Raw genomic sequence first — 12,639 nt, forward strand, 5'->3', positions numbered from 1 at the left:
AAAACGACACCCAGAAGCCACAGACGAGGGACTTTTAAGACATGGCACAGCCCTGCCACGCACCGGAAAGTGTTTCATGAGGACAGACAAGAGCACGAAGCAGCCGTCCTCCTTCCCACCCGATTTTCGGCGCCCTACGCAATAAAGCAAAGCACCGAGAACATCCCACAGAAGGATGGCTGGCTTTAATTAAACGCCCCAATTAAACACCTCCATTCAGGCAGGATGAAAGGAGGTCCCCCCGTGATGCGGAGCGTGGCTGAACCGCCAACGTCGTACCGATTAGCGTCCTACCTGCTTCCTTCCTCGCGCGTCCTCTTCCTTTCGTCTGGGCTATAACGATTTCCGTTTCCTCCTGGGTCATTTCGGAGATTTTCTGCAGGAAAAGCTTTTCTAGAGCTTCTGCCATTAAGACTATGTCATCCCCTGGCTGGAGGAAAACCAGATACGATGAATTAGGCGAAGCATGTACGGAAATTATCGGCCTTTATAGAAATATAGACATAGAAAATTTCTCCACGGAAATATTTCCAGAGAGAGGACTTTGTATTTGAACCCTCCTTAGTGCTGCTGGTTTTAGTACGGTGCAGCAGAAAGGTGTTACGGGATACTGTCCCAAGCGCCGGATGCGCAGACAAATCCCCTCCCTAAAGCCCTTCTATTTTATAGGTAACACCAGATGATGGGCTGGGACGTCACCGAGGAGACGTACTGGAGAATAAACCCACAGGAGGTATGACCCGCGGGCAGCAAAGGCTGTTTTCTCAATGAAGGGAGGAGGGAAAAGAGGGGAAAAAACGGGAAAAGAAAAGAGCTGGATGAACACCGGCCGGTCGTTTCCACCACGCGAGATCCCCCTGACGTGGTCTCATGGAAGAGTTCTCTCCGTAGAGCGGAAGAAGAGCTCAGAAGGGGCTTCCAAGGAATTTTTTTTCCCTAAAATAGGAGGGGTTTAAGGAGGAAGTTGACTGTCGTGAGCCTTTACTTGATGCTATATCCGCGTGGAAGGAGAGGACGGCACTAAGCGGTGTTTACAGATCCGGAGGAGAGACCTGTGTTTGCCGAGGTCAAGGAAAACAGGAAGGAGGACACCTAGGGAGGATGAGATCTTCCACCCAGGGGCGCTTGCAGCAGCGCAGGCGAGAGGAGACAAGAGATATGAAGGTTTGAAGCTGTTTTGGGGGCAGTAATTAAATTTGGCAGAGAGGGAAGGGCGGGCAGCAAGAGAACAAGAGTCCGGATTGATGTGAAGACGACCGACCCACGGCCACCTCTGCCACGACGTGGTGACACCAAGAGAAGGCAGCTCCGGCTCTGCCATGGGCACGAGGACGGTTAAAACCACGTTCGCCCATGAGACGGCACACACAAACCTGCCCGGCTGATGGTCTGCAGGCTCCGTGAGGTCCACAGAGCTGTTTCTTTAGCTTAAGATGATTTTTTACCTTCTGGCCTGGAGGAGACCGGTGAAGATGAGAGGGAGGAAGGGGAGACCGGGGAGAAAGTTGGCACGTGGGAAGACACCGCGGTGGGAGGACACAGTTTGAGGCGCGTATGAGTAACCTGAAGCCTTTAAGAGGCCCATCCTCGTTCCAGCTGCGTCGCGCTGGCTCGAACCAGAAAGAGCGGTGGCCAAAGAGATGGTTTTGAAGGACCCAAACTACTAACGATGACTTATTTGGAACAAACTAGGAAGGTCTTGTGCAATATTTTTGAGAGGAGGAGGAAAAAAAAAAAGGTCAGAGCACAGGAGGGTGAAGCAACGGGAGAGAAAGACCCGTGAGAAACGAGGAAAAGCAGAAACCGAAGGGGAAGCGCCACTCTCCAAGAGGTGGAAAGGGTGGAGTGGTCGGGGAAGGGAAAGGCTGAGGCTCTGACCACGGCTCGCCGACTTCCAGGACAGCAGTAAACCCTTCGTTTGTTATTTGCCGTCGTTTTGCTACTTAAGAAGATAACGAGCAAGCGTCTTGCGCTCACTACAGCCTGGGGCCACCTCCGAGAACCTTCTCCCACTCTCCACCTCCGAGAACCTTCTCCCACTCTCCACCTCCGAGAACCTTCTCCCATTCTCCACCTCCGAGAACCTTCTCCCATTCTCCACCTCCGAGAACCTTCTCCAACTCTCCACCTCCGAGAACCCCCAACTCTCAAAGCTCCGAGAACCTTCTCCAACTCTCCAAGCTCCACCATCACCTCCGGGTTTTGGCGGGGACAGGCCACCGTCCCACCACCCCACCATTCATGGAAACGCCCCGGGCTGCTCCTCATCCCTCCGGATACCCTTTCCTGCACCCCAAGCAGTTGTTTATAAAATGATTTTGGGGCTGTTTCTCACTGTCTGGAGCGGAATCTTCTACACCGAGGTCAGGGTCAGGCACGACAAATTCAACGCACTGTTCCGTATATCCCTTTTTTTTTTTTTCCCCTACCGGATTTCAGAGTTTCAAACCAGCTTAAAGTCGGGTTCTTAATAAAGGTGGAGAAAACACGAAGCACAGACCGACTTCTCAAGTATTTGTTTGATAACATTCGTGGCTCTGCTCGAGTCAGACCCAAAGAAAATCTGAAAAATTTCCTTTTAAGAAAAAAAAAAAAAAGAAAGAAAGAAACGATGTCTAGACTGATGGTATCTGCTAATAATTCTTCCGGGAGGGGAAATTAAGCCAGCTCTGTCTGGTCTTGCTTCTCGGCAGAAGACGGACGTGCCTCAGCTCCCATCGCTTTAATCCCGTTTGTTCTCCTAACGGAGCCCATCTCGGTGGTGGTTCCTTTTAAGGACCATTCGAACAAGCGATGTTTGCATTTCCACACCGGTCCAATGAGGACGCGGGAGATCTCCCTCGGAAAAAAGGCAGATTGGGGAACTTTTCGTACCTTATTGTAGATGTAGCAGTTTGTAAACATCGTGTTAAAATCCTGGATACATTCTTGAGCGTTCCAGTAGTAGTTATTCTCCAAGCGTTTCTTTATTGTTCCCATATCCATCGGAGTTTTAATTATCTTATAATAATCCTGCAGAGGGAAAAGAGGGAGGAGACAGTGTGAGAACGAAAACATCCGCCGTGCTTAAGGACCGGGATCGCTCCCTCTCCTCCCCGGACCCACCTGGGTGAGATCCTCCACATCTGGCAGATATTTAACTGCCACATTTAACCCCCGTCAACCTCTCAACTGTTTGGTTTTTTTTTTAATTAAATAGAAGGACAAACCTTTGGTAAAGGAGTAATTTAACCCCAGCGGCACCCAAATTCCCCCATTCTGGGTTTTCGATCGGTAAGTGCCGAGTAATTCCTACAAATCTTACGGGAAACGAACGACCCTTCGCAGGAGGTCACCGGTCGAACGCAGCGAGAAGAGGAAAAGTGGGGAAATCGGATTTATTACAGCCCCTTAAACGCATCCGGATCAACACAAAAGAAGGTGTTTCTATTTTTAGGCATAATGCTTAGGAAAAAAAATAAAAAATTAGAGCTGGAAACGCCGTTGCTATAGAACCGGCGCTCTCCACATGCAACAGGGAGCTCGCTCCTGCCGCGAGGAAACGGAATAGCCTAACGCTTGGGGAAGAGATTATCTATTTAGAGCTGTTATAGCTCAAAGGTAAAACAGCCGAGGAAAGCGGGTGTTACGTAGAAACATCTCTCTCGAGGGAGAGCATCTCAAGGGAGGGAGGGAGAGAGGGAGCAAAGCTCTTCTGGTGGGAGCTGGAAGGCTCCAAACCAGACGTGCAGCAGAGGAGAGGTCACCGGGCTTCACTAAAATATACCATTAATAAATTACGCTCCAATTTTTGCAAGCTTTTTGGGTTTTAGTCTAATTCCTTCTGGCGAGGGTGGCCGGGTTGAGGCACGGAGCGGCAATGGGATGGGACCTTTGAGATTCTGGAGTCCAACTGCTAACGTAACGCGGCCAAGGCCACCATGAAGGCATGTCCCCGAGCGCCCCATCTACACGTCTTCTAAATCCCTCCAGGGATGGCGACTCCACCACTTCCCTGGGCAGCTTGACAGCCCTTGGGGTGAAGAAATTTATCCAAATCATAGAACAGTTTGGGTTGGGAGGGACCTTTAAAGGCCATCGGTTGACCTCCCATGGGCAGGGCCACCTCCCCCCAGCCCAGGTTGCCCCAAGCCCCGTCCAACCTGGCCTTGAACACCTCCAGGGATGGGGCAGCCACAGCTTCTCGGGGCAACCTGCCCCAGGGGCTCACCGCCCTCACGGGGAAGAATTTCTCCCGAGATCTCCCCTAAATCTGCCCTCTGCCGGTGTCAAACCGCTGCCCCTGGTCCCACGGCTTCCCTCCCCGATCCAGAGTCCCTCCCCGGCTCTCCCGGAGCCCCTTCGGGCACTGGAAGGGGCTCTGAGCTCTCCCCTTTTTCGCCTTCTCTTCTCTGAACCCCCCAACTCTCCCAGCAGAGGGGCTCCAGCCCTCCCAGCATCTCCGGGGCCCTAAATATCCAATCTAAACCTCCGCTGGTACAACTTGAAGCCGTCTCTTCTTGTCCTATCACTTGTTACGTGGGAGAAGAGACTGACTCCCCCCTCGCCACAACCTCCTTTGAGGGAGCTGTAGAGGTCTCCCCCGAACCTCCTTTTCTCCAGGGTGAACAGCCCCAGTTCCCTCAGCCGCTCCTCCTAAGTTCTCCGGACCCTTCTCCAAGTTCTCCAGACTCCTCACCAGCTCCGTTGCCCTTCTCTGGACACGCTCCAACACCTCAATGTCCTTCTTGTCACAAGGGGCCCAAAACCGAACACAGTATTTGAGGTGGGGCCTCACCAGTGCTGACTACGGGGGGATGATCACTGCCCCGGTCCTGCTGGCCACCCTATTCCTGATACAAGCCAGGATGCCTTTGGCCTTCTTGGCCACCTGGGCACACTGTTGGCTCATATTCAGCCACGGTTGACCAACACTCCCAGGGCTTTCTCCACCGTGCAGCTTTCCAGCCACTCTGCCCCATCCTGTAGCGTCCATGGGGTTGGTGTGACCCAAGCGCAGGATGCGGCACTTGGCCTGGTTGAACCTCACACCGTTGGCCTCGGCCCATCGACCCAACCTGGCCAGATCCCTCCGTAGAGCCACCCTACCCTCAAGCAGATCCACACTCCCACCCAACCTGGTGTCATCGGCAAACGTACCGAGGGTGCACCCCAACCTCTCGGTTTACTGCAAATTAACCTAAAATTGGCATCCCTGACGAAACGACTCGTGTGTTACCGACGGCGCTGCGGGGCACGAGAGGCACAGCGGCCGTCCGAGTACTCGAACACTCTGCGAAAGGCCACAAGTGTTCTCATCTCCAAAAAAAAGACTCTGCTGATAAACCAGCGGAGATCAAGCAAGGGTTGACGTGAGGCAGAGAAAAGCGCGCTGGGCTTCGGGGAGCAGTAAGGCAGAGCCCGTGTCGACAGGTGACTTGCTTAATAATTTTTGATGATTAGTAATTTTTGGTGCTTAGCAATTTTCGGTTCTCAACAATATTTGGTGCTCAGTTAACGTTTGGTGCTCGCCTGGGGGACGGGACTGCAGACTCACCCTCCCTGACTCCTGCAATATTATTCCTACTTTCTTCTCCGCGTCCTGGCGGAAAGAGGAGGGTGGGAAAAGGCAAAGCAGTAGCTGAGCCACTGGGGACTCCTCCTCGCGTGTGTATTTTCTAAATGATCATAGAATCGTTTAGGTTGGAAAAGACCGTTAAGATCATTGAGTCCAATGGTTGGATCATCAAATCCAATCATTAGATCATCGAGTCCAACCATGAGATCGAACCCAACTGTTGCATCATCAAATCCAACCATTAGATCGAGTCCAATCTTTAGATTGAGTTCAACCGTTGGATCATCGAGTCCAATCTTTAGATTGAGTCCAACCATTGGATCATCAAGTCCAACTGCTAGATTGAGTCCAACCGTTGGATCGTCGAGTCCAACCGTTGGATCAAGCCCAACCATTGGATCGTCAAGTCCAACCGTCCGATCATGGAGTCCAACCGTTAGATCGAGTCCAACCATTAGATCGTTGAGTCCAACCACGGGATCATCGAGCCCAACCATTAAGGATGGATTCGGTGACTCCAGGAGAAGGCGCCAGACCTGAACGGTCTCACTCCTTCCACCGAGAACCTTTTGGTCTCTCGCCCTCTACTTACAGGGAGGTTCAGCTTGACGGCATCCACGGGCTGCTGGAAAGGCCACGCAAACTGGTGCTTCCAGAGTGTCTTCAGCACCACCTTGAGCAGATACTGCAGCTGGTTGGTCATTCGCTTGGGTTTGTTGGGGTTGGAGGTCTCCGGCGGAGGGGGATTGACGCCTACAACACTGCCTTGTTGGGGTTGAGCCTGTGACTGCGTCGTAGACATTTGGGTGGTTTCTAGTCCATCCCCCATTACCGGCAAATTTCTCAGTCTCGTTCCAGGGCCGCTCTCCGCCGACATGCTATTGATCCCATTGCATTCCTCACCGGACACCCTGCACAACACGGAGAAGGCAGAGGAGATCACTCCAACCCCAACTTTTGGTACAAGGCACTGCTTAAAAAAAGAACCCGGCGGACCTCTGCCAGACTGGCTCGGGCAACTACACCTCGCACCTCGCTCGCTTAGCGACAGCGTTGCGTTGTCCCAACAGACAATGTCAGCATTCTCTATCCCGGAGTTAAGAAAGGATATTCCGAGGCAATTTGCTGCCCCTTCCACACCAGGTGCTGGCGTTGCCGCTCCACTCCTTAGCGAGCGTGACTTTTATCCCTGTCCTTGCCTAATGCGGTCAACAAGGACTCCAATGTTCTCCATAAAGAGCTTTTCTTACCTCTAAACGAGGCTCTAACGAGCAACACGCTGCTTCTCTCGGCAATTACCAGTTTCAGCTCCAGAGTTGGGTTCGCCAAAACCGAGAAGAGAAGCTAAGTTGGTGTTGGCCAACTTTTAGCTCCAGCTAAAGGAGCACAGGGGGACACATTTATCTCCTCTCAGCTTCTCTGGAGCACCCACCCCACCACCACGGGTCAAGTTCACCCCAATTTCATGCCAAAGTCTGTCTTTTAGGTGAACATTGAGCTTCCGCGGGATGCTTCAGCTGAAGCACGCAGCGGATAGACCCACATTTAATTCACACTATCTGCTTTCAGTGGATAATTTAGGTAGATAATAACTTTAGGTAGTTAATTTAGGTAGATAATCTAGATAGATAACAACTTTAGGGAGTTAATTTAAGTAGATAATCTTTAGGTAGACAATCTAGGTAGATAATCTTTCGGTAGATGGTCTTCAGGTAGATCATCTAAGTAGATAATCTTTAGGTAGACCGTCTTAAGGTAGACAAAGTAGACAACCTAGGTAGATAATTTTAAGGCAGACAACTTTGGTAGATAATTGAGACAGATAATCTTTAGGTAGCTAATTTAAATATAATTCTGAAGACCAGAAACTTGGGGGAAAAAGGCATTTCTGCTGAGCCTACGGACTTCTCCCAGGGCGTATTTCAGAGCTCTCCAAAGACCACACGCAGTCCGTCTGCCGTCTTAAGCCACGGCTGCGCAAAGGGGTCACCACAGAGCCAGGACCAGCCACCACCACCGCCACGCGGTGAATCCCCACCCTCACCGGGCGTGCGGGACCTTCCTCGGGTAAAGACACCTTCTGTGCCGTGTGTCCTTCATCTAACTGAACACTGAGCACGTGTAGCACACGTGAAGCTTAAGACACGCGGCTATTAATTAGAGACCACCACTATATATTGTGCCAGATGAATTAAGAGCCTCGTTATTCACCAATTTCGAGTGACACCCCGGGGAAAGCGAGGAAGAAAACGTTTCCCATCTCTCCACCCACGGGATTATCAAGTGTGTTCTCAGCTGGGGCGGAATTGGTTTGGTTTAGGACCCACAGCCCCTGTGTGAGCTGGAAAACGTCACTCGGCACCGAGGCATTAACCTCTGCACGTGTACTTGGCCGTGAGTCAGTATGTAAGTATATATAGGTACATATATGCTCACGACAAGTGTCTGGTCACAGGTCTGGGTTCTTATTCTGCTGCTGTAGAGCAGCCCCGTGTCTCTGGTCACGGTCTGGAGGTGCAGACGTGGTCTCCGCACACGTGGCAGCAGGGGACTAAGAGCCAGAGTCCCCGTAGAACCTCGGCCAGTCTTAAACCTCTGCCTGAACTCTGCGGTCCGTTGCGTTCGCTGACCTAAACCCAACGCCGACCCACTAACACACCAGGGCAACGTCAGATTTTGGTCTTTAGATGATGGGCTTTCACTTTTCAGGGTTCCAAACGAGTTGAAGCATCGCTCGAGAGGCGATGTTGCCGTGGCAGACTCCCCTTGTTGTCCCACCGGGAGATTTTAGGGGAGATTTTGTAGCTGTGGATCCAGGAGAGCTTTTAGCTCTTTTTAGCTGTCCTGTGAAACCTCTCCACTCCCGGCTTTCATTTTATTCCCGATTTTCTTCCCCCGTTAGCAGGGCAGCCTGCCCGCTCTCTGCAGGGGAGATCTGACCCAAAACAGTTGCATTTGGAGGCAATTTGGATCTCCCTCTCTTGCACAACTCCTTGAATTTTGCTTCGGGGCAGTGCCAACTCCTCTAGGTTAAAGGGAAGCTCCCGAGTGATAAACTGTCCTTACCCAGCAAAAGGAACCCTCTTTACTCACTGCAAGGGATTGCGTTACCTTGTAGGATACATTGCCATAGAATTTTGCCCCAGAAAACGATGCGGAGTCAGAAGTTGCTTGGCTTGTCCATCTATCTTCCGTGGCTTCAGGCACAAATGCCTTTAGACGCTGTATCTGCTGAAACAAACAAAGCAATTAATCGGAGGCATCAACCCAAGGCATCAGAAATGAAGGCTCCATCCAAAGAATTTGCTATTTTTTAACGTCTATCAACAGTCCGGCGAAGCAAAGGAGTCAACGGACAGCCGCCAACGCGAGACACCGATGGAAAAAACGAGGCACCGGCACCGGTATTTCGGTTTTTCCCAGGCATTTGTCCACCTTTAGGGCAAACTCCTTCCTGAAATTCATCATTTCAAGGTCTGCCACCGAGCGATTTCCTTCTGCTCCCTCTTAACACAATAGCTCTCCCAGAGCCAGCCGTCAGAGGAAGCCAAGGAGCTGTTGTATTTTATTCAAACGAGAAGGGAAAACATTTCGTTGTCACTTTAACTCCTTCCCCTTCCACTTAAAAGCAAAGGCTCAAACCACCCCTTCGGGCAGTTAAGTATTATATCAGATTTACCCTTTTATTCTCACTTTGTTTAATTTATCACGTATCTTTTTCACTGTCTCCTTGCTCCTTCGGAGGCATTCCACCAGTATCCCCTTGCATTTTCAAACCCCAGCGACATCTTTTTTTAAGGGATTAGCTGGAAATACACCAGTTTACACCATTTTTCTCCTCTCTCCCCCAATAAAAGGAAGCTTTGACTCTCTCCCCTGCCCTGGCAGTTAGGTTACGGCTCCTCTCTTGCGTTATCACCCCACCCGTGTGCCAAAATAGCAGGAAAAAAAATCAGAAAGTTTCGATTTTTGAGAGTCTCGCCCCGACTCATCCCTCGCCAGAAATCGGGGCGCTCCCAGGGAAAAAATACAATTACGGGAAGGGGGAATCTGCGATTCTGTGAATCTCCTCTGACACGGGAGACAAACGTCGGGGAGTTCCACGAATTTGGGTTTGACGGACCTGCGGTTCCTCTGCCCTTAAATTCCGGCAGCGGCATCAGAAAGAGGAGCGGCAGGATGGAGAGGGTACACCCAGATTTTACCGTGCGGCGAGGCAGCACCTGCGGATCTACATCTCGGATTGTGCCGCAGACGCTGCGTTAGGGCTTTCCTTATCTATAACGTGCTACGTTTGGGTTTTCTCAATCTAATCTATACTCTAGATTAGAAACCCAACCTGTATTTGAGCAGGTCAGAAGTCAAATCTGTGCTACGCTCAGGTTTTCTTCACCTATAGATTAAGATGGTGCCATGGTCAGGTTTTCTTAATTTAATCTTAATTGTAGATAGACAATCTAATCTGTATTAGATTAGAAATCTCATTTGCGTTATAGATTCTGCTATGGATAGAGGATAGAGCTACATTAGGGTTTTCTTAATCTATAGTTTAACATGTTGCTGCGTTCCGGTTTTCTTAATCCAATATATATTAGAGATTAGAAATCTAATCTCTATCAGATTAGGAATCTCAACTTGCATTATAAATTATGATACAGATGGTGCTACGTTCAGGTTTTCTTAATCTAATCTGTATTATAGATTAGAAATCGGCTCTGTGTTAGGTTAGATATCTAATCTGTGTTATAGATCGCGCTACAGGTGGTGCTATGTTAAAGTTTCCTTAATCTAGAGATTAAGATGATGCTGTGTGGGGGTTTTCTTCACCTTTTCTATAATACAGATTATAATACTATAATATTCTAGAGTATTTTATAACATATATCTATATGTTATAATATTCTATAAATATCTGTAATAATATTCTATAATAACTACAATGTCTATACAATTCCGTACGATTCCATATTATAGATTACAAATCGAATCTCTACGTTAGGGCTTTCTTAATCTAATCTCCAGTACAGATTAGCAATCCAGTCTGTATTCCATCAGAAATCTAATCTGCATTACAGATTGTGCTACAGCGCCACCTTCGGCTTCTCTTCATTTCTCAGGATTAAGAAAACCCGAATGTAGCACCCCCTTAATCTGTAGATTAAGAAAATAATTAATAAGAAGACAATAATTAACCTGTCAATGAAGAAATCCCACACGCAGCACCATCGCCAGCTGTGGCGACCAGAACGCCTTCGTTAACCTCACCGATACGAGGCAGACTGGTCTGCCCCACGTCGCACCATCACGTTTGCCTGGAGACAACCCATTTATTCACAGCAACAGGGGGGGGGAAATCGGGAAAAAACGCTTCCTTGATTACCGCGATTAACGCTTTACGCACTTCGTTAGGCAAAAGCATAAACGAGATACGGGAGGACGGACCTCGCTGGGACGGTGTTTGGCGCAGAGAGGCTCAAATTCCCCGGGACGCGTTCCCCGGGCTTGGCCGGAGCCACGTGATTTTAATGCTGCCTGCCAAATAATAATAAAAAAAAAATAATCCTTGTGTATTTTTTCTCCCCCTCCCGGGGAAGAGGCGGGAAGGGAAAAAGCTGTCGTGCGGCACAGGAGCCGGCAGAGGGAACCGCCAGGCCAGGAGGAACGCAAGGACCTCTTCGCCTCCCCAAAAACTGAGCTGGGAACGACAGCGATGGGGAGAAGTTGAGATGATATCACGAGGGGGAAAAAAAAAAAGAAATACTAGAGAAATAGGTCTGGAAAATTCCCCGGATGGGATAAATTGGGGATGGGATAATGGGACAATTGATGGGATAAAAGGGAACGCGGCCACGGGGCTGGAGGAGGAGGTCGGCTCTGGAGATCACCAGAGATGGGGACGGGCCATGCCCTGCGGAGAATGAATTCGATGGCTTTGCCGGACACGAGGCAGAGGTCGGGATGCGGAAAACAGGGAAAGCCCTCACTCCGCAAAGGGAGAAATTAAATATTGCCTAAAAAGCAGCGACACGGGTGGAGGCTGAAGGCCGGAGGATGGTGATGGAAGGAGGGATCGGGCGCACGTTCGGTTTGGGATGGCAGCCGGCACGAAAAACAACAGCAGGAACGTTTTCCAGTTGAAAAGCGGGAGAAATTAATAACCGGGAACACACCGGGGGGGGTTAGGACAACACCAGCCTCCGAAAAACATCCTAAGGGGGAGGAAAAATATCTCCCGACGACTTGAAGAGGGCGGTATAAGCAGAAAAAAAAACCCCATCAGAAACTGCTGGTTTTGATTTGGGCAGATGGATTATTTCAGGCTGGTTTTAAGGGGGCGGATGTTTGCGACAGAACCCTCAGATCTGTGCGCAGCAAAAGCCGCGTGAGCGGAGCCGATGGCAAAGAAACCGCATTGAGGATTCACACTTGATCCGGGAGGGAGCCAAAAAAAGCGAGTGAAATCCCGAAGACGACTCGAGGAGTGACCGACAACGATGCTCTGAACACCAGAGCGGCTGCATTCGCAAGAAGCCGCTCCTCCTCTTTCGCCTCAGCCTAAATAAAAGGATTAAGAATGAAATCCTTTTCAAAAAACGAACAGCGAGAAGTGAGCGTTAGCGAGTAATAAAGAGATTTGGTAGGGTTGTGGGTTTTTAACAAGTTACTTTGAGGTTATCTGCCCCTCCCAGCCAGCGCCTGGAAAAGGAGCTGATGGTGGAAAATGGATTTTAACCGATTTCGAGTCACTGATGTTTAACTAAGGACGGTAAAACCAACTACTATCGCGCCGACAGCCGGTTACAAGCGATACCTGCAGCGCTGGATCCATCTACAGGACCTTTACTGTATTTTGAAGAAAAGAGAAAGACTTCAAACCCACTTTTAGAAGACAGGAGAGGTTTCGGATGCTCGAGCAGCGAAAGGCAAGGCGGTACGGTCCCGATGGACCGCAGCACGTGCCAGGAGAAGCTGGGGCAGGCGTGAGGGCAGATTATTGACTGAATTTAATTCTATTTTCTGCCCCTATCCCCGCCGCTCTGCTCTCCGCGCTAAGCAGGCGTTCACATTTCCTGCAAAACCAG

The 12,639-nt window shown here is 50.0% G+C and overlaps 1 protein-coding gene across 1 annotated transcript in view; it reads right to left on the bottom strand.

Annotated features, from left to right (window-relative positions):
• Positions 1 to 8,783, bottom strand: part of BRD4 (bromodomain containing 4) — a 34,483-nt gene extending 25,700 nt beyond the window's left edge. The window contains exons 1-4 of the mRNA XM_009881388.1: positions 8,669 to 8,783; positions 6,150 to 6,468; positions 2,875 to 3,012; positions 295 to 430 (exon numbers count right to left, since the gene is read on the bottom strand). Coding sequence (XP_009879690.1) covers positions 295 to 430; positions 2,875 to 3,012; positions 6,150 to 6,468; positions 8,669 to 8,688 — 613 coding nt within the window. The 5' untranslated portion in view covers positions 8,689 to 8,783. The remainder of the gene's footprint in view (positions 1 to 294; positions 431 to 2,874; positions 3,013 to 6,149; positions 6,469 to 8,668) is intronic.
• Between the last annotated feature and the right edge of the window lie 3,856 nt (positions 8,784 to 12,639).

Source organism: Charadrius vociferus, unplaced genomic scaffold, assembly GCF_000708025.1.
Source record: "Charadrius vociferus isolate BGI_N301 unplaced genomic scaffold, ASM70802v2 scaffold780, whole genome shotgun sequence".
Classification (NCBI taxonomy): Eukaryota; Metazoa; Chordata; class Aves; order Charadriiformes; family Charadriidae; genus Charadrius; species Charadrius vociferus.